Below are 20,645 nucleotides of genomic sequence, written 5' to 3'. Positions count from 1 at the left end.
TCCTTACTGTGTCTAAGCCAGGATGGCAGAGAAGTGAAGTCCCCCTAATCCTTCTATTGTCCCGGGCCTAATTGGATTTAGAGGAGGAAGGTGGGGTAGAGGGTAAAATATGTGAACCCCTTTTAGGGTGCCTAAAGGGGGGACTTTCGTTTTTTCATGGCCTGAAAAGGAGGAATCCTCCAGGGATTTAAGGGATTGAAAGGTGACAGAAGCTGGATTAAGTTTTTTTATGACTGTGTCTTTAAGCAGGTAAACAGGGAAGCCCATTACATGTGAAAAGTGCAGGCAGGGGTTAATGTTGGGATAGCCAGTTCCTAAGTATCTGTAATAAGTTGCTCATTTCAGTGGGTTTTGTTGCTGTGAGACCTCTCCAGAGAAAACTCCTGATGCTTATGACGAAAACATGGAGCCTACAAAGCAACAGCAACGTGGTCTTCTTGCTGCTGGTTCCTGATTCCGAGTGAGCTCTAAACATTTATACTCTTCTATCTAAAGTATACTGTGGCTTAGGCTTTATTTGGAAAATGTTACTAAAACATTGTTTATTTTCTTCACTTAATAAGTATCTATATATCTATATCTACAGTATATCTATATATATATATATATATCTCTATCTCTACATCTATCTCTTTCTCTCTATATATTTCTCTAAAAATATCAAATATGTCAAATACCTGCACTTCTGAAATCTGTGATTAATCGCGATCAACTCTGAAATTATGCAATTAATTGCGGTTAAATATTTTATTTGACTGACAGCACTACAAAAACATACAAACGTCCAATAACAAATGCATTCACTGAGATCCAAGAAAAACTTGCTAGAGAAAAAAAAAATGTCAACGAGAAGATATGACAAGAAATAGACTAAAAGAAACAAATCTGGGGGGGAAATGGGACACAAACAATATAACACGCCATATATTATTTATGGGATGATTACATTGTCACGTAAACGTGACAATTACATTGTCACCATTCGTTTCACAATTCGCTGGAAAAACGAGCACTGGCTCCAGAAACATTTTGGTCAAAAAGACGTATATATGTGCTGTCTTGAAGTCAAATTGGCTGTTCCATGTCAATCCATTCAAAACAGAAAGTTGCAATGAATGTCCTCATGACTCATGGCAACAGATCTGGAAAGGCCAAGCCAAAAAGCCTACAACTAGATTATTTGACCTTTGTCTTTATCGTCAAAGTGTTATTGGTGTGGAGCACAGTAATTCAGACTCATTTACACTGCTAGTAAACTGAATCAGATGATGCTTGATCGAACTGTCACCTAAAAGAACCTGTCATGGACGACTGGCCTTATTGGGTCCCCATGGAGACGCCATTTCAACCAGACTGGATGCATCATTAACCAAGACTGAGGAGGCGACAAGAGTGGAATTCAAGAGTTCTGGATCTTTAAAAAAATAAATAAATAGGATAACCCTATGTATGGTATTTAAACTTTATTTATTAACATGGACAGCTATACCTTAGTTAGGGAGAGTAAACATGCAACAACAACAAAATAAAAGAGTGAAAAACGAATTCATAATATTAATAATAGCAGTAGGAGAGGACAAAGGTGTGCGGCTCTAATCTCAGACAAACATGCTCACTCCATAAGGAGGCTCATCCATCTGGCTAGCAGCATATTCAGTGACGTTTGTCAGTGACTGCTCTGCTGAGTAAATGATGGAGAGCAGATCAATCAGGGGACTGGGAGGCCCCAAACCTTCACCCTGTCGGCAGAGGAAGATGGAGCAGCTAGACTCAGGTGCAGGAAACCCACCTTCCGTCTGGTGAAAAGGGGCCACTGATAATGGGCTGCTATTGTATAATATACCCAGTCTGCTGGTACTTGTGCTCAGTTAATCTGCTGGTACTTTATGCTTTTGGTAGGGTCATGTATTTGTATATTTCAAGTCTAAGTAACACTTGACTTTTATTCTTTAGCTATCAAGACAGGTTCACAAGTCTTTGTAAAGCATTCATATCAAGTCTCTGGTCAAGTGCCAAGTCAAGTCTAAAGATTTTTAAGTCCAAGTCAGGTCTCAAATCTCTTTTGTTAATAGTTCTATATATGCTGAAGTTTATAAAAGTCAAATAATTTCACTCGAAATATATTTCACACACTACCATTCTTTTGAAAGACGTCTCTTATGCTCACCAATGATGCATTTATTTGATCAAATACAGTTGAAACAGTAATATTGTGAAATATTATTACAATTCAAAATAACTGTTTTCTACTGTAATATATAATATGTAATATATTCCTGTGATGGACAAACTGAATTTTCAGCAACAAATACTCCAGTCTTCAGTGTCACATGATCCTCCAGAAATCATTCTGATTTCAATGTTGAAAACATTTTGCTACTTAATATTTTTATGGAAACGTGATGATTTTTTTCCCCCAGGATTCTTTAATAAATAAATAAAAAGTTTTTAAAAACTGCATTTGTTTGAAATAGGAATCTTTTGTAACATTGTAAATGTCTTAACCATCAATTTAATGTGTCCTTTTAGAATAAAAGTATTCATTTCTTATTAAAGTCTTATTAAAGTATTAAAGTCTTAAGTCAATTCTTATGAGTCTGACAAGTCTTCAGTCAATTTTTGCCAATGGAGTCAGAAGTTCCATGATTACGCCCAATTCTCAGACTATACATAAGGAATGAATATTAAAATTATTTTCTATAATCAACAACATGCCACAGACACTATCAAAACATCTTAACTCAGAATATGCTTTCAACTAAAAGTCAAACCCAAATCACAGACCAACATATCTTTTGCAGGACACTTTCGGTGTAAAACTCATCCTGACCTTCACCAGTAGCTCTAGAGTAGCACTATACATCTCTCTGAAACATCTCTTTAGAATGATGTCCATCCCAGATCATAAAAGTGCCACCAGGGAAAGAAGGCCACAATAGAAACAGACAATAAATTCAATGAAGGATGCAAGTTGAAAGCCTGAGGGCAGCTCTCCTTGACTTTGAGATGCTTCTGTCACAAATCTGTTTCTTCCCTGTTCTTAGCATTCAATTATCATTGCTGTATCAGTAGACAGAATCAGTGAACTGTTTCATACCAGATGACTTCATTGCAGGAGTAACCTCAGAGAGACTGGGAGGTATCAGTCCCATGGAATGGGACAGGAAAGAGCAGCTTCTGTTTAAATCACTAGTAAGAGATGAGAACTAGTGATATCCAGGTCATGATGTGCAATTCTTCATTATTTTAGTGTGATTCCAAACTTTTTCATTCATCTGCACTGGACCTCGGTGCTTTCTACAATTTTATTCTTGGAATTTGGTCAATTAGAAATAACTTAATTCAAACTTGCTTTGAATGATGGTAAAAACACATCCAAATATAATTTCAGTATTTTGAAAACTGTGAAGAAGAGGAGACCTAAACGTGCTTCTATTTAGCATTTTTCTAAATGAAAACATTTTTCCCATTACAAATTATATCAGAATAACTCAAGCTAACACACAAAGATGAATATTTCTCACACATTTAACATCACACCTTTTTTTTCAACATCTTATCTCCAGGCTTAAATTGGGATACAGAATCCCAGATTTTCAAAGTGGTCTCAGACTTTTGGTAACTACTGTGTAGATGGGCATAAAGTACTCTATAAAGAGAGAGAGAGAGAGAGAGAGAGAGAGAGAGAGAGAGAGAGAGAGAGAGAGAGAGAGAGAGAGAGAGAGAGAGAGAGATCCTCTCATCATTCAACTCACTGTACAACTCATTAATTTATCGACTCCAGCAGGACACTGTGTGCAAATGCTGATATGAGCAACAGTCATGGCTGCTCTCCTCCAGCTCATTGATAGTGACAGAGGTGCTATGGTTGGCTGTTTGCCTCTGTGCAAACTACTTGCGCCTAACTGAAAAATCAATAAAATCTCCGGACAACCTGACACTGATCAGCAGCAGTCGAAGGTCGTCTGTGGCAACCAAATGAGGAGGGAGGGAGGGAGGGTGTGTGTGTGTGTGTGTGTGTGTGTGTGTGTGTGTGGAGCGATGAGCCACTCCAGGATGTTTGTAGGACAAGCGTAACAATACTTTCACTACGTAACATCCCTCCCACCTTCCCTCCTCTCCTCTCCTCCTACCCAATTACGTGTGAACGGAGCTTGTCCTTCAGAAGAAACTCGACTGCCTGAAGTGAAAAGCAATGTACGAATCTGGGAGGATGCTTTATATAAAGCAAACATGTGGGAAGTCAAGGATTAAACAATATAAAACATGGAATTCATTATTGTTCAATCTGGTGGCATTTCAAGTGAAACATATACTCATGAAATTGGTTCCAAAAAGTATGCATAAACGCACTTTGAACGTATGGATTACATTGTACTAAAAAAAAAAAATAATAATAATAATAATCAAACCAACTGGTGTCAAGGTGATTTTTATCAAGTCAGTTCTCCTTCAGTTCACACAGGTGTCCTGATTTGTATAAATATATCTAGTATAACAATACTGATTTAAATGTATTGTTTTTCAACAATACTTCTAATACAAAAAATATTTATTTTTTGTAAAGTCTTTTACTTGAAAAGTATGTCTGTGCTATCATTACAAAAAAATAAAAACTAGATATTTTGTCATAGAATGAAGTGACATTCATACATGCCAAAGTTAAAGCACCCTAGAAAATTTTACTTCAGAGTACCACACTTTCATTTTTACTATTCCTGCGGATGCATACTGTGTTTAGTAAATGTTCAGTATTCCAGCAGCACTGGATACTGTATCCTACAGTGCCACACACACTTGATTTAGCATTCCATTTCTAGGTTGATTAATGAACCGGAATTAATAATTTGATCATTATACAAAATTTTTATTATAAATGCTAAATAGCTGCTATTTCCAAGATGATAACTGGACTCACGCAACAGAAATGTAGCGCAGTACTATTGGGAAAACATTTACTGCAGATTCAGTTTAGAGCTTGTCTGAAAAACTCTTTTTCCAAATAAATGGAAAAAATGAATTGGGGGGGGGGGGGGGGGGGGGGTTCTGTGCTGATTAGCTCTAAATGTCAAAATGTTTTAGAACAGCACAGCAATATATAACACTGAGAGCAGTAGAGAACCATGGGTACAACATAGAGGAGTGTGATCAGGAAAATCCTAAAACACATCAAATGCAGACGTTGAATGTGAGGGGCACAGAGAGACACCCATCTGCTCCATGACCTCACCAGATCTCCCTGGCAGATGCGGAAAGGCCTGCCAAGCAATTAGTACCACTGGTTGACTTGTTTGGGGCCGTCTCCTAGGGGCAAATGCAGCTGGGGCCGTCTGTATGTGTGTGAAACGCGGGTAAGACGGTGTGCCTTTTTGGCCTGCTGCCTCTCACGTTTCCATTGTGGGGCAGAAAAAGACTACAGGCTAAAAGCATCTGTAACTGACATTCTAGCCCTCTTATCATTGACATGAAAGAGCAAAACATGCTAACTTCAGCCGAGACGGAATGAAAAAATGCTGCACTTTTTTTTCTCTTTTCTCTTTCCTCCTAAATGAGCCTGGAGGACAATGTAGTCGTGTTTTTATTCACCAAGGATGTCTTTACACTTTACGGCACAGGAATACTACATCTTTAAGGATATACCAGAACTGCAAATAAGAACTTGAATGAAATACTAACCCAGGACAAATAATTTCATAATCCGTCACATACAGGAAAGTCATGCATTTCCACAAGAGAGCAAGTGAGAGTACATTTGACAAAGCATGATGGGACGACAGGGAGATGAACGTTTTGGCTCTGTGTGGACAGTATCTGCCACCCCAACATTTTTCCTGTTTAAATATGCCCTGAAATCTATACTTTGTGGAAAACCCAAAATAGCTTGTCTTAGTTTTGAAGGTGCCCAGTGTTTTTCTATTTTCTTTGATCAGCCAACACTATCTGTCTCTTTTCTAACTAGGTCAGATGACCTGGAAATCATGTTAGCCTCTTCAAGATGTAGAGACACAAGGAATGAGAAAAAGAGAGAGTCTTATCAGACACTGTCCAGTGTTGTAGAGAGGATCAGAGTGGAGTCATCAGATCAAAGAGGAGTGGCTCCACTCTACCGTGCCTCTCTCATCTTCTCGTTCAGTCTGCTCACTAAGACCAAAGCTCTTTTGGTCTCCAGATAATACGGAATGTTTTCAAAAAAAGAGATAAAGAGCCCAAAAGCATTTCTTCTTGTGTTGGAGCTTATTCAAACGGTTCTGTTCAGATCTGCTAGGTGTACATTAGGTTCAAGAACACGTTTTGGCACTTTAGCGTTAGAAGAATCAGAAATTCTACCACTTGCTGAGCTTTCAGTGAATCAAAGCCTTGCTAAGATATATAAGTGCCTTTGACCTTCGATTCAAAGGAAGGAAAGGAAGTTAAATGACAATCATAAAAAAGAAAAGTATTGAATCATTTCATGGTATTTACGCTAAAATTTGCTTAGCTATTTAATAAACAATCATTTGTTTAATGCATAATTAAATAAAGGAAAATAGTAAGGGCAATTCAAATTTTCTGTGTGAATGGGTGCAACAACTAATCATAATCAAATATGTAATGTTGAAGATGCTATAAATGTTTGTAAAATAGAAATGGAAATAAGATCGGTCAATTTTGTGCAGTTTATGTAAATAAAACCAATGCGTCCACATGCCAAACTCTGATTAATGAAATTATAGGAAACTATTACTATAATAATAGCCTCTGACCTTCAGACAGAAGAATTTAATTATCACATGTTGAATTGGCCAAAAAACTTTTTTTTTTAAAGATAAACAAATCCATTAAAAACAGTAATGAAAAGATTAATTGATTAATTTGCTTAATTCTTGAATAAGCAAAATTGCACTGCACTAAGGTAAGTTCATTTCAAATTATGTAAAAGTGTGTTAACCCAGTTAACCCTAATTGATTTTAGACAAACATTTAATTTCACTATTATTTAGAGCTGAAATTGGGAGCAAGTATTCACTTTTTTTTTTTTTTTTTTTTTTTACAGGTTACAAAACTGAAATTAGACCGTCACATGATTTATTTAACATGTAGCATTCTACAATTCCACTTATTTAACTGCTAAAGTTGTTTCTTTACCATTACAGAACAAGGTGATATACGAAAGAATGAACGATAAAGGTGACTGGAGAATCAATTACTTGTTGCAAATTATTTTATTCCAACATAAAGGTCTATAGGCCTAATTTTATGTACAAACCATAGCCTACATTCACATCGCTGTAGAAATATTAATAATCATCCCCTGGCGTCTGATTTCGTGATGTTGTTTCACTTGGTTAAGGAGCAAAAACAATGTTTGTGTAATTAAATAAAACACCGTGAAGTTTCTTTAACGAAAGAACATTCGCTCAGCGTGACTCTAACAAACAGTGTTTTACTCGAGCGAAAAATAAAACACCCCGCGGGCTTTCAGATGGGCTTAACAACACAAACTCTTGACATTCGCTTCTCTCACTGTAAAAACACACTCAGTCGCGACGGATCGATAGTTTGAATGGCCTCATTTAGCGCAACGCATCCTACAGCACGCAGTGCTGTATCTGCAGACTTCCTCGTAAGCCTGTCGTTAAGACAACTGTGATGAGAGCTGAACTCATACAACATGAAGTCTGGCTTGATAAGAGACTTCAATTACCACGCCAAACAATCTCTCCTCTCTAAATTATTCATCTTAACAGGCTATGCTTTGGAAGAGATGCTGCTCAGATTCACTTGACTCCTGAGAACAGAGCAACGGTGGAGATAAACAGATGGAAACAAAATAGTTAATTTAAAAGTTATTTTAATGACAGCAATGAATATAGCGAGCGAACGGAAAGCCGCGGCAATGAAGGCAATTAAATGCAAAACGAATAGAGAGATACTACGCACAAAAAAGAAAGAAAAATGACACAAAATTTCTTGCATCAAAAAAATACAGAGAAAAACTAAGTAAAGAAATTTGTTTCTTTAAAAAAGTTAAAAAGTAGCCTACGAACCCAGCTTTAACTGTCTGCAAGCCATATTTTTATTTTTTTATTTTCTTTGTTCCTTTCTGTTCTAAAAACGTGCTTTTATTCTCCTTATATCAAGTGCATGTAGAAGTTAAATCGTAAATATATTCTGTAAATAACACATGTGCAGGTTGCTTATAGCCTACATCCGCACTGGAGCGTTTCTAAACCCCAATTCATTACAGCAGCTCACTGTCATCTAATTACAATAACACTGAATAACCAGAACAACACATCAGTCGCTAAAAACGTTTTATTATGTTTATTATATTTTACTGACCATAGTCGCTAATCGAGAAATTAAAAAATAGTTTTAAACAGAGTCTATAACACCCGCATAAAATGTTGCAATTATAAATATGAACATACCGGAGAATTAGTAAAGTTAACCAATCTAGATCATTGTGCTATCGGCATTATTACAATATCACAGAAGCTACACCTCAACGACCATGCGACCATGAGCACACACACATGCATGCATATTTGATCTTTCTGAGTATAGGGTGAAATGGCGGTGGACGAATGCAACAGCAGTGCGCGGTCAACAACCTTACAGTGGCAAAAACAATCTCTCTCTCTCTCTTTTACACAAATCGTTTAGCAGCCAATTCTTAAAGACCAAAATTGAATTCAAAGTAATCAAAAATAAATAACAATCGCACCAAACAAGCAAGAAAGCATTTAAAATGTAGCATATTTTCAGCGAATATACTACGATCAAATGTAGGCTACATACGGTGAGATAATCACCAAACATGTAAAATCGTTGTAATGTAGGTTAAAGTAAGTAAAAGGTGAAATGTGTGCTCTTAATGTTGTCTGTATAGCCTAACCTGGAGGCGCCGTATCTCGAGCGCTGGATGTTCAGGAGGAGAGTGTCTCTCCAGCGCACCGAGGCTGTGATTGGCCAACAGCACTGACAGCTCCCCCGCTGATTGGCCAGGAACAGATGCCCGTCCCCCTCTCACTCCAGCTAGAGGACCATTCATAAACTAAACAATTCCAACACTCACGGCTGAGTCTGGACAACTGCACACTGGCGCACAGTTTTCATGCGCAAACACAAGTGAAAAGATGATGACATGACGCGCGGAGATTTATACTTCAACTGATACTGGCAACAACTTGAACCTTAAAACCTTTTCAAGTCGAGTTGGAAAAGTCGCACTGCGTTGCATCCATCCGTTTCCTGGTCCAAATTTGACGTCTATCCGCTGTGGGCGCAAACTTCATCACTTTGTCCTTTTTTTCTTTTTGCTGGGAGTTGTGCCTCTGGCTCCACCGGTAAGCATTGGATCCATCGGCGTACTGCGAAACTCCGGTCTACAGTCCGGATCTGTGCCCCAATATGATTGCAACGCAGGCAAAGCTGGTTTACCAGCTCAATAAATATTACAACGAAAGATGCCAGACGCGCAAAGCGGCCATCGCCAAGACCATACGAGAGGTGTGTAAGGTGGTGTCGGATGTGCTGAAGGAGGTGGAGGTCCAGGAGCCCCGTTTCATCAGCTCCTTGAGCGAGATAGACGCGCGCTATGAGGGCATGGAGGTCATCGCACCCAACGAGTTTGAAGTCGTGCTTTACTTGAACCAGATGGGAGTCTTCAACTTCGTGGATGACGGCTCTCTGCCGGGCTGCGCGGTTCTCAAACTCAGCGACGGCCGTAAGAGGAGCATGTCCCTGTGGGTGGAGTTCATCACCGCCTCCGGTTATCTGTCGGCGCGAAAGATCCGCTCCCGCTTCCAAACGCTTGTGGCCCAGGCCGTGGATAAATGCAGCTACCGGGACGTGGTTAAGATGGTGGCGGACACGAGCGAAGTGAAACTGCGCATTCGGGAGAGATACGTGGTGCAAATCACCCCGGCCTTCAAGTGCACGGGCATCTGGCCTAGAAGTGCAGCTCAGTGGCCCATGCCTCACATCCCGTGGCCCGGGCCGAACCGGGTAGCGGAGGTGAAAGCGGAGGGTTTTAACCTCCTCTCTAAAGAGTGCTACTCGTTAACGGGGAAACAGAGCTCGGCGGAAAGCGACGCCTGGGTTTTGCAGTTCGCCGAGGCCGAGAACAGGCTTCTGATGTCGGGCTGTAGAAAGAAATGCCTCTCTGTTCTAAAGACTCTCCGTGACCGACACCTCGAGCTGCCGGGACAGCCGCTCAATAACTACCACATGAAGACCCTGCTGCTGTACGAGTGCGAGAAACACCCGCGGGAGACTGACTGGGACGAGTCGTGCCTCGGCGACCGTCTGAACGGTATTCTGCTGCAGCTCATCTCCTGTCTGCAGTGCCGCCGGTGCCCACATTACTTCTTACCCAATCTAGACCTGTTTCAGGGTAAACCACACTCAGCCCTGGAGACAGCGGCCAAACAGACCTGGAGACTGGCCAGAGAAATCCTTACCAACGCTAAAAGTTTGGATAAACTGTAAGATGCAAAAGGAGGACATTTATTGTTGGTGAATATTAACGGACGTTTGAGATCACAACACTGAAAGTGGAGAGAATGTGATCGTGGTGCTCTCTGAATAATGAAACCAAGAAAATGAAAGATTAAAATAAAACTTAAGATTGCAAAACTTAGCATTTGCTTTTGCCAACGGGACATTGCAGGAGAGAGAAATGAAGGTACATTTTAAACTAAGTGTAATGATTTTGTTGTTTGTTTGAACTGTTTTCACATAGTGAAAATTTTATTTAAATATATGCACAAGATCTTTAATTGCGAATTACAAAATGTAGCGTGCCAAGTTCAATTTTTTTCATGATGTGATCAAAAATTGAAACGTGTAATAAAATCATGACACGATGAAATTTAAACTTGGCAATTTGTCATTACTTAATTCAAAAACAAAAACTCTTGACATTAATGGGACTGCAATACATAAGCATAAGACGCATGCATAATTAAGCGTATAGTTTTGTGATTTGTCTTCGCTATAAACAAAAGTAATATTAGGACAGTGTGTATTTGTGAACTGGCCTTTCAATTTAACTCGTAGAAAACGAAACTGAGAAAATACGCGTGGCCTGTTGCTCTGAGATAAAACGGAGATTTATTAAATAGACACTAGCAACAAAATAAAGATTAGTTTAGCGTAAAAAAATAGAAATAATGGAGAGTAATTTGTAAAACAGCCAAGACCACGTACACTGCTAAATAAAATGTAAAAAATAAAACCGATCTCTCACAATACAACAACAGTAGGCCTACTTACTTTCACTGATTAAAAACCAAATATGCATCACATAAAATATAAAAATGTTTAAATAAAGACACTGCTTTTTTCTTTTTCTTTTCGACTGAATTAATAATAATAATAATAATAATAATAGGCTCATTCTTGGGAGTCAATTAGTTCACTCTGGAAATCCCCGGAGGGAAAAAAAAAAAACAACTAAAAAATAACAGCAGCTTATTAAAATTAAAAAGCCTTCTGAAAGAAATACTTAGACAATGTTTGCAACAAACAAACAAACAAATAAATAAATAACCTACTAAAACAGATATGCTGTTTAATTCTGGAAAAGTAACCATTTTAGCTCACAATTCCGTTAAACAACAAATTATTATTAATCTAGCTTTTAAGAAAACAACTTTATTGAAAACACTATATTTGTAGTACATAAACATAAAAGGACATTAAGGAAATACTGAAAGTTGATATAGCCTACTTTGTTCATAAACAGGCAAAACAAAAGTCCAAGCAAATCCAGCATTCAGAATAATTTATTCCTCTTCAAGCATTCAATATAGTAGGAATTTTCGTTGGCACACCTCAGTTATAAGCCAATGGTGATGGCAAGTAAAACTTCAATAGCCTTGACCCATGTTATGAACAGTTGAAACATGCAACATGCTATGAGGAAAGAGAGCACTCTTTTCTGTCTTTGTGTTATGATAAATGATAAGATGACCACAAATAGCCAATACTCACAAACTCTGCATGGAAAAGGTACAGTAGTTTAACCACTGATGTTGCGAATACACATTAAAGGACCTTGGTTATACTATGGCTGGTCACACATTTTTAGTGTGCACATCTCATGGGACATTTGGAGTCATTTTGGATGAGAAACCCTCTTACCTTGGGATCAATGTCCTTAAAACTTGGGTCTTCTTCATCCACCTCAAAGTATAACTCTAGTGCCGTGATGGACAGTGTGCCTTTTACCACTACAGCGGGTGCAACCAGCTGTGCGCTGGTGCTCAGGTTAACAGGCCCTACAGATCACAGAAGAGCACAGCGGTTAGTGTGTGTGTGTGTGTGTGTGTGTGTGTGTGTGTGTGCGCCTCCCCCACCCTCTACATGCCCTTGGCATAGAAACCATTTCAAAGGAGTACAAAGTGTTTACTTGAACACATAAACTCAACAAGGGCGCATATTGACTTCCTGATAGAACATCTTTAGTTTTAATAAGCTTGGTGGGAAAAGTCTCCAAAGTAAAGCTACAGTCATTTTAGAATAATAAGGTTGAAGTCAAATGATAACTTCAAAAGACATGATTTAGGGTGATTTAGGCTCAATCTTGTTTTGCATGCACAATTTTAAATTATAATAATGATAATGAATAATAATAATAATAAAATCTTACCAATGTAAATTAAGTAATGCTGCCTATATAACTTCAGAATATTACAACTTTCTTAATATTACTGTTTAGCAACTGAACCATGAAAAAAAAAAAACAACAACGAAGATTTGTTAAATGTAAACTAATAGCTAAAGCATTCATTATTAATTTAGACTATTTAACAATTAATCAAGAACGATTTAATTAAAATATATATATATATATTTTAAAGCAGATTCATTTAAAAAAAAAAAGAAAAAAAAAAGGATTATCCCGTGCACAATGACATATTTAAGCGCTTCATCTGTCATTGAAATGGTAGCCTATAGTCTAGATGTCAAAAAAGCGCTGAAATCCGCTGTCAATCAGCGCTCATTGATTGCGGGCTTTGGGTTTAATCTGTCATCAATCTTAATTTATGCCAGCATGACAATGTTGAAGGGTTGCTCTGGGGAATTTCTGCCTCTCTGCATGCGCAAAGCATCGGATTTGCGCTTGCAAACTGCCGTTGCAGTCAGCACGACCAGAAGCCCGTGTTTGATTTCCCCAAGCACCCTTCAATTCACAGACGCATGGCATGATCAGATAAGTTCATCAGTATGTAATACGGCTGAGAAATAACATGTTTTTTCCTCCCTTCGAAACCGGAACACGTTTCAATTAGCCTACACCGGAATCAAACAGCTTGCTAAGTAGATGATCGGCAACGACGCGAATCTCCACGATAATTTGCACTTTATTTGAGAGAGACTGTCTTTTATTAGGCATATGGGCAGACTGACAGCCCAAATGAGATCAAACATTTATAAACGCGTTACTGACGAAAACAACACGAGTCAAAATAGATAAAATAAAATCCGATTTAGGCTATGCTCGGATGAACAGATTATTAATGTGTAGCTACACTTTTGCAATTTTGCGAGTTCCGCGTCAAACCACTTATAGGGCCTAACCAACTAAAAAATAGAATTGTGTTAATATAATTAAATGTCATTCATGCTTTTCGTACTTTAAATTCAACACTGTTAAAAGCTTAAAATAGTCATTAAAATTTTATTTAATTTTTTTAGAGATATCTATTTTTACTTCACCACTGAAAAATATAAGCGTTTTTTTTTTTTTTTTTTTTTTGGAAGAAACAAAATTTCTGCGTTTGGCCGACAGCGAGCAGATACAAACACAAGTGTGTTTTTTGACTAATAATGAATGTAGAACAAATTTAAGCATAATTTTCGTTTATATTTTAACCCATCTATTTAAACCAGCGTAGTCCAAATAATTTGATTATTAGTTGTTTTAAAGCAGGAATTTATAGCCTACCCTAGCTCACTGCAGACTCCTGTCATGACTGTGGGCCTTCGAGCGCTGTTCAGCCCTCACTCAAATCTAACCCGATCACAGGCAGCTAATGAGAGGACTGCCTCAGATAATGGTGTGATCCCCCTATTAACGGCTGAAGAGAAGGGGGGTGACACTGCTGGAGCGCAACGAAACAAACCAGAACGCTGCCGTTATCAACGGTGCTGGCTAAGAGCGCGCGCCCAGCATAGAGAGCTTCATTTATTTGACCAGGATCGTTCTATAACATGCGTCGCTAGGCGGCTGTTCTTTACCTGTGAGGTTCTCCAACTCTTTCTCCTCCAAGGATGAGAGAGTGTCGTCGTCTTCCAACAGCAGCTCACTCTCTGAGTTCTGCTTCCCCAGCACTGAACTCCTGATGGACTGTTTGCCTTTCAGCACGTCCTCCTCTGGAGCTGCACAAAACAAAACATCACATTCCTTCAAGCGTAACCCGCGCAAAAACTTTAAACGACTGTCAGTTTACGTGTACTACTCAGGTAAGTTGACGGCACAAAAGCTTAAAATGCGCTTGCTATTTTATTATAGCCTATAGGCATATGATTATTTGATATTTTATATTAAAACTCTAAACACTGAATAAATAGCCATACGTTTTAAACACTATTAATAGGGTGTAATATATATATATATTTTTTCTGTTCTAAATGGCATCAAGTTAACATGACAACATATAAAATATGTTTTTTTTGTTCGTTTTTTTTGGATCTGATCTATATCATTTTCACTTGCATTATTTGAATAGTCAGAATATTAAAACAGCTCATTTGCATAATGATGGTGAATTGTCATGGAGAAATTCATAGTGTATTTGATTAAAATAAGTCGATTAGCATAAACGATGTAGCTGAAATTTCACAATATCCAGACGGTTATTTAGAACGCAGTTCTTTTTCTTTCAAAATAGTCATTTTACCTGATAATTAAGACATTTTAAGAAGAAAAAAAATACTTTATGATTCAATTAGTAAAGAAAATTTAGAAAGGATGTGCTTGATTATGTTATAGAATCTAATAACTAATATCTGATAAGAGATCTAATTGTTAACTAAGTCATTTTGAATTGCAATTAAACTGAAAGCCCATTTCCAGACATATATTCTGCTCCATATGCCATGCTTCCCCCTGACAAAAAATCAGGAGTGGCCCTGACTGATTTCAACAGAACATGACTTGAGGTTCCGCATAGATTATTTAAGAAAAATGGTAATCTGTAAACATTTACAGAACACTGCATTCCCAAGTGAGGGGCAAAAATGGGTCTACAGTAGAAACAAAGGCAATCCTTCATCTATGTAAACAGAGAGAGGTGACGGCCTACTGGAGCTACACAGAGTCCAGTCCAGAACCGTGTGGACGCAGAGCCATGTGACCTCTGACCCCTGTCTCCAGATACATCACCTGAGGGGGTTTGCATTTGCACTTGAAGCAAAACCCTGAGACAACTCTTTATAAATAGAGCCCTAAACCATTAGAAAAGCAGAGCAAAGAAATCTCTTGTCATGGAAAGTATGCTGGCGCACTGATATTTAGAACGGTCTTCCTGTAATTAACTCTCCCCAGAGAATTTGTAGTTAGCAGCAGTGAAATTACTACCAGCTTCCTAATACATACCACATGCCCGTGTGCTCACAGCAGACCGAGTGGACACAAGGATGTGACAGAAAAAGAAATGGTGTTACTTCTGTGCATTCAGCCACAATAACATTTAATCATATTTACTACTGTGTCTGAAGCTAGTTGAAATGCAGTCACTTCTTCCCAATTCTTTCTTTGTGAGACAGTACAGGCCAAACTGCTAAAAATGTTGAACACACATAACCCAAAATAAAACTACAGTATATATTATTTCAAATCACAATTTTCAAGGAAACGTTGTGATGTCCAGCTGCATTTTTAATGTAATAACTTGATGAGTGCTACTAACACTGATGAGAAGCATAGGGAAGAAAGCTTAGAGACAAGAAAGAACAAATATTAGCATGAAGATATCAGACAGTAAAAGAATAAATAAAGAAAAAACAATGAAATGAATCACAATAATAAGATAAGTAGATTTGGAAGTCTAGCAATTTTTTTGAAACAAATCTGTCTTTTTTTTAAGCATTTCCTTTGCAGTTTACTTTTGGCTTTGAAATTATATGAGACCTCTGTTGTCGCATTATCCATGCATTCTGCACATCCACTTAAATAATGCCATCCAATCAAACTTTGGATCCCTAGTGGACTAAAAAAAAGTACCCCAAAAAAAAGAAATGGACTGAAGAACAAATTTACCAGTGCCATGAACGAGTCAAAAACCCATGTTGTAAGATTACATTCATACATCAGCTTTACTTAAATAGCTCATTCATTCCCCTCATTCAGCAAATGCTAATGTAAATACGTGCAGTTGCGTTACACTTTTAAGCTCCGTTTCCCTTTTCCATGCAGGTTCAAATGCTCATTTATATGCGAGGCAAAGCAATTAAATTGTCAGAATTAACAAATTTGTTTTTAACACAAGTGCAGCCAGGAGTGAAGTCAGGAGGTGCTTATTGATCACAGGAACAGAGACATTAGTCTTCAGGTATTTACACTCGCCCAACACCGTAGGCCCCACCTGGCCGAATCAATCTCCAGAAAAGATGGTGCTTTCCAGCCATAAATACATATCTTACCAAACTACCACTGTTTCCTGGCTGGCGATGAATGATCGCAATTGTGCATGCCAAAAGGAGAAGTTTAGATATGATGATATATTCTGAGTGATGAAAACGAAAATAATTTGCAAGCAAGCCTTTCTATATTCATCAAGAAGAAACGCTGTTTCTTTCAAATGCTCGGGCATGTCTGTTATAAAAAAATTATACTAGATTATATACTGCTATGCCTTACAAGTCCAAATGTTACATTTTTATACCAACTAAATTCTAAGTATCAGAATACCAGATTGCTGAAAATGACTGAAAATAGTTTCTTAAAAAATAAATAAATAAATCATGACTTTCTTCCACGTCATGAAGATAATCACAGCCAGATATGACCCTTGTGCACTGTTTGAAAACTTGAGATCTTGCCCGAGACTTTCATTTCACTTCCGCAACAAATTTAGGGTCAGCAGAAAAGACACAAGCTTTCTATGGAGGAGACGGGCAGACAAACATCAATGTTATGAGCAGCAATGCTATTTAACTGCTAAAGTATCTTTCAGTTGTCCATTCACTTTCCCACCCTCCCAACTTATTATGAGTTTAGAATCGTTTACTTTGCTAAAATACTCAATTATTTAGGAAATATGCTCTTGAGTCATAATAGCTGTTTTTGTGTTTGTCCAGTATAGGTTTTTAGGTAAAGTTAAAGACAATTAATATATGCACATAAATACTTGATGGATGGATTGATTGTTTCCTGTGGTGGATGGACACTGGGGAAGAGTATAATGAAGGGTTTTAAGAGCTCAAAGTTTTAGGATCCATTTCAAAGACGATTCAAAGTGTTCCTTAAGGAACACTTGAACTTAACCAAGTCCGAAGTTAGCGAAAGAAAAAGGGAAGAATACAGGGAAGAAAACGTAGAGGACGAAGCAAAAAGAGAGAAATCATTGGTTCCCCTCAGGGCCCTCCATCCAGCTGCATATTATGACCATTAGGGCGGCACATCGGTCTCTGAGGATGCTGGGATTCTGAGCACTTATTGCTTTTAGATCACATTCTTATTGACTTCTGTCACATTGGTCGTTTGTCTTGAGGACCTGTGTCATTCTAAGGGGGGGGGCTAAGCAGTGACATATTGGAGACATTTTTTTTTCTCTCAGAAATGGCCCCGTTTCCGAGGGGTGCAATAGGTTAAGCTGCTCAAGTCTAAGTACTGAATGGCAATGATTGTAAAGCCTGCTATCTCTAGGTGTGGCTAAAAACTCATCAAGAAATAAAAAAAAATGTTAAGGAGTCTGTAAAACATTTTAACTCTCATATGCTGTATGCATTGCTGCAGTGAATGAAGGGACAGGGCAGGGCTCCTTTTTAACAACCAAAAATCAGATGCACTTACTGAACATTTAAATACGAGGAGAATGTGTTGTACAGACAAGCAATAATAACAACATTAAATGAGGCTAGGAAAGGGAACACGAGCCCCTGATGAGTTTAATAACCTCAACTTTACTTTTGATAGCATGGTAAACACCAATCTAAAATGAATAACTCATTAAATTGTTATCAATATGTGGAGTTCAATATGGATTATAATATGCATATTTCAAATGAGATGACTTATTAAACAAAGATAATATAATGAGAAATATATTATGAATAAATTATGCACATTTCAAATAAATCTAGTCATTTCTGGGTGGAAAACTAAAGACACTTGTTTTTAATCCCTTTTCTTAAGCGAGAATAATTAAAGATGCATTCATCTATTTTTTCTGTATTATATGCAAAAGGAAACTACATTTGCAACAATATTTTGCCTACATATGCATGTTCTGCAGTTAACAAATATCTTTTCATGCTAAAAATGAGATATTTTATGTTCGTAGCATGACAAAACACTATATACATTTTTCACATTGTTTTGCTCTTTATTTTGCTCTTTATTTTGAACCAGTAGAAATGGTTCACTGATTCAAATCTCTGCACAAAAGTAATTTGTGTCTCCCATGCTGTCACCCCAATTTTAATAAATTTGTTAATCAATCTAAAAAAAAAAAATAAACAAAAAAAAAAATCCTTGTTTTTGAACCAGAGAAATACAGCTATGAATTATATAATACTTATGTATTTTAGGGCAATCCCCCCTTAAATAGATTAAACATAATTCATTATTTTCTGTTGATAGCACATAGTGTAAATAAACTACAAACTACTACTCTTTTTGAAATAGTTAACTTCATTAAACGATGAGTAGCTTGTAACACTGCTGCACACACATCTAACCCAAGCCCTTTGCCACTAGCTCTCCCATTAACTTCACAACTTCACTTACCTTTAATACCAGCAGCTGACATGCATGGGAAGGAAGGAACACAGTGACAATTTAAGAACAATTAGCGATACTTAAATATCCAAGCTAATGAGAGGAACTGCACGTGGAAAATAAACAAATTAGCAGCAAATTACTGCCATAATATCTGAGAGACAAAGGCCTCAGGACAGTGGGAGAATGTAATGTAATTGTGTCTCTTTTTTAAAGAGGCTTGTTGCACTATAAAGGTTTTACGGTGATTTTAGCTTTAATTTTTACAGCCGTGTACCTGTTATCACGGGTTAAAGCATTACAGCTCGACAGACTGGGCTGCATTTGTGTGTGAAATAGTGTAAGCGCGTGATACTATGTGACTATGCATCACCCACCATGCTCTGCTGCAGCCTTGAGCGTGGCCTCAGAGTGTGTGGAACCAAACGGGTTCCTGATGAAGCGCCGACGTCTCCTCAGGTCATCCTCCCAGTAGTCCAGGCGCCAGAACTCCCGTGGTCTGCTGCCGAGAGGAAGAGAGAGAGAGAGAGAGAGAGAGAGAGAGAGAGAGAGAGAGAGAGAGAGGGGCACATATGTTAGCAATTAGCCGATGCAGTGAGAAGTGGCACAGGCAGCGCTGCATAATACCGGCCTTGTTTTGCTGCAACATTCTTCAGCGCAAAGTGCACAAACTAGAGAATTGCTATGATTAGATTCTAATAATTATGGTTAATAATAAAATATACATGGACTTTGAAAATATTTGTTGCCAAATACCAAAAATGTGTATTCTTCATTCAGTTTTTAGAGATTGTTTTAAGGGTCTATTTTGTTTAAATTTTCATACTGTACATATTAAAAGAACATGAATCCTATTAATGTCCACCATTTTATTAAATATCTAAACTTTTTATAAGTTTTTTTTTTCCATTGCTTGTGTATACTATTGTATTTGGGTGTGCTATGTTCTATTGTTAACTATCCCAGCAACATTAACATTATGTGATCAGATAGATATATATATAGTGGCCCCAAAAAATGTCAAATATTTTTTGATGTAAAAGTATTTTAAATGTAAAATAAAATAATCATGGTGTAAGACAACTAAACAAAATGTAAAATAATATAATGAATCCTAATAATAATATTATTATATTATATAATATTTTAACCAAGAGGCAATTATTGCCTAATGGTGGGGGAGGGGGGGGGGGGGGGTGCAGACAAACTCCAGTAATGTTTGTCCTTGGGAGTAACACTGAAGAGGAGACCCAGATTTTCGCCTCAAGAAGGTGAGATGAGAGCTAAATACATCACAATGAGAATCAGCCTGCTGACACAGCAATCCAGCACACTTACACACACACACAGAGAGAGAGAGAGAGAGAGAGAGAGAATAAGGCAGTGCTGTGTTTCCAGGCTCATTTCTGAGCCCAGCAGGACACCTTAAAGCAGGACTGCAGAGAACAGGGAGCACATTTGACTCAATGTCCTTCGCCTTCAGTCATTTTTCTCTCCAATTTGCACCTCTTACCACTGTAAAGAAAAATCCGGTTCATCCTCCCTCTCCATCTCTTTCTTTTTTCCCCATCATCTGCTTTTGTGTTTTCTCTCGGTGTGTGTGAACAGGTTCACTTTTAATGAGTCAGGCGAACAGTTATAACATATTACCCCATTTAGATTCAAAGGACTTTAATTAAAATAATCTCTTCAAATATTCATTATGTTTAGC

The 20,645-nt window shown here is 37.8% G+C and overlaps 2 protein-coding genes across 7 annotated transcripts in view; one reads left to right on the top strand and one right to left on the bottom strand.

The window, feature by feature from the left end:
* The window catches only part of lrba (LPS-responsive vesicle trafficking, beach and anchor containing), a 266,377-nt gene that overhangs the window by 87,128 nt on the left and 158,604 nt on the right, over nucleotides 1–20,645 (bottom strand). For 4 of the 6 annotated variants that reach the window (XM_084095942.1, XM_084095944.1, XM_084095945.1 and 1 more), the window contains exons 37-39: nucleotides 19,312–19,436; nucleotides 14,230–14,370; nucleotides 12,130–12,266 (exon numbers count right to left, since the gene is read on the bottom strand). In XM_084095942.1, coding sequence (XP_083952068.1) covers nucleotides 12,130–12,266; nucleotides 14,230–14,370; nucleotides 19,312–19,436 — 403 coding nt within the window. The remainder of the gene's footprint in view (nucleotides 1–12,129; nucleotides 12,267–14,229; nucleotides 14,371–19,311; nucleotides 19,437–20,645) is intronic. The other 2 variants (XM_084095943.1, XM_084095947.1) reach the window with 1 other exon arrangement.
* Nucleotides 7,036–10,865, top strand: mab21l2 (mab-21-like 2). The gene has a single exon (XM_084095989.1). It carries the CDS (start codon nucleotides 9,394–9,396, stop codon nucleotides 10,471–10,473), a length of 1,080 nt encoding a protein of 359 aa, XP_083952115.1. The 5' UTR covers nucleotides 7,036–9,393; the 3' UTR covers nucleotides 10,474–10,865.

This window comes from Abramis brama (assembly GCF_963993115.1).
Source record: "Abramis brama genome assembly, chromosome: 2".
Lineage (NCBI taxonomy): Eukaryota > Metazoa > Chordata > Actinopteri > Cypriniformes > Leuciscidae > Abramis > Abramis brama.
The sequence above is the reverse complement of the archived record's forward strand: the minus strand, read 5'-3'. Positions and strand labels throughout refer to the sequence as shown.

Excerpts from the sequence above, each read along its gene's own strand:
- mab21l2 (XM_084095989.1), top strand. The coding sequence starts at position 9,394 with ATGATTGCAACGCAGGCAAAGCTGGTTTACCAGCTCAATAAATATTAC.